The sequence below is a fragment of the Cebus imitator genome, unplaced genomic scaffold, assembly GCF_001604975.1.
Source record: "Cebus imitator isolate Cc_AM_T3 unplaced genomic scaffold, Cebus_imitator-1.0 Scaffold435, whole genome shotgun sequence".
NCBI lineage: Eukaryota > Metazoa > Chordata > Mammalia > Primates > Cebidae > Cebus > Cebus imitator.
In genome coordinates this window covers 636,324-637,693 of record NW_016107750.1, presented here as the reverse complement: position 1 = coordinate 637,693, position 1,370 = coordinate 636,324, and the positions used below count along the sequence as shown (strand labels likewise).

The following is a 1,370-nucleotide window of genomic DNA, read 5'->3' as shown; positions in this document are numbered from 1 at the left end:
AAAAAAAAAAAAAAAAAAAAAAAAAAATGGATGCAGCACTCTGCAGCTGAAGGAGAGCTGATTCCCGAGGTTAACCAGCCGGGTAGTAGTACAATCGGGATTCAACCCAGGGCTCCTGATTCTGAGTGTGGTGCTCTTTTCAATCGGCTGAGCCTTGCCCTTGCCATCAGCAGTATCTCTGAATGAGCATCAGAAGAGTGTGGTTCAAGGCCACAGGACCATATGTCGTCCTGCTCCTGGATGCCCAGGTTGTTGGAGAATGATGGTGCACATTGTCTGGTTTGTGTTTCTGTCCCGTACAGCAGGAGAGCATGCCGTTTGCTGTGGTGGGAAGTGACAAGGAGTACCAAGTGAATGGCAAGCGGGTCCTTGGCCGAAAAACTCCATGGGGGATCATCGAAGGTAATTCATTGCATCTTCTTGAAGAACTCGTTGCTGATCAGTTATCCAGTCACCATTTATTAAGCATCTATAGATCAAGGCACTGTCTCAGAACATATGAAATGCATGCCAGCCAGATTCTGCCCTTAAGGAGCTTACAGTCTCATTGAGAAGATGCTTACAGGCAGGAATAACGAGAGACCAATGTAGCACCTGACTGGGTGCACTGACTTGGTGCATCAAAAGAGTTCGGAACATGGAGAGTTTAGTAAGACCTGGAAAACCTGGAGAAAGTTTTCATAGGAAGGAAGATGTGATCTGACAAACTGCTGGAGGGTTGTTCAGGTGTTGCCATTTCCATTTTATTATGAATGGATGTGACCTTGGGCGGGTGTTGATGGTTCTGAAAGTGGTCAAGGAATCACTTTAATGATTTCGTTCAATATGATAACCCTATGAAGGAAGGAGGGCACATGCTCCTGTTCTCAGAATATAAGGCACCAAGCACCAGAGCTCAGGTTAAAAGCCTTGCCCAAAGTCACATAACTTGTTAGTGGCGAAACTTGATTTCAGACTCAGATTTTTTTTTTTTTTGAGACGGAGTCTCACTCTGTCACCCAGGCTGGTGTGCAGTGGCACAATCTCGGTTCACTGCAACCGCTGCCTCCCGGGTTCAAGTGATTCTCCCTGCCTCAGCCTCCTGAGTAGCTGGGACCACAGGCGCACACTATGCTCAGCTAATAAATATTTTTGTAGAGACAGAGTTTTGACATGTTGGTCAGGCTAGTCTGAACTCCTGACCTCAGGTGATCTGCCTGCCTCAGCCTCCCAAAGTGCTGGGATTACAGGCATGAGCCACTGCACCTGGCAATTTTATTTTATTTTATTTTATTTATTTATTTTTTTTGAGACGGAGTTTCGCTCTTGTTACCCAGGCTGGAGTGCAATGGCGCGATCTCGGCTCACCGCAACCTCTGCCTCCTGGGTTC

General features: G+C 46.7%; 1 protein-coding gene across 3 annotated transcripts in view; it reads left to right on the top strand.

The window, feature by feature from the left end:
• The window catches only part of SEPTIN3 (septin 3), a 24,603-nt gene that overhangs the window by 18,869 nt on the left and 4,364 nt on the right, over positions 1-1,370 (top strand). For 2 of the 3 annotated variants that reach the window (XM_037731972.1, XM_017510307.2), the window contains exon 8: positions 303-402. In XM_037731972.1, the coding sequence (XP_037587900.1) occupies positions 303-402 (100 nt within the window). The remainder of the gene's footprint in view (positions 1-302; positions 403-1,370) is intronic. The other variant, XM_017510308.2, reaches the window with a different exon arrangement.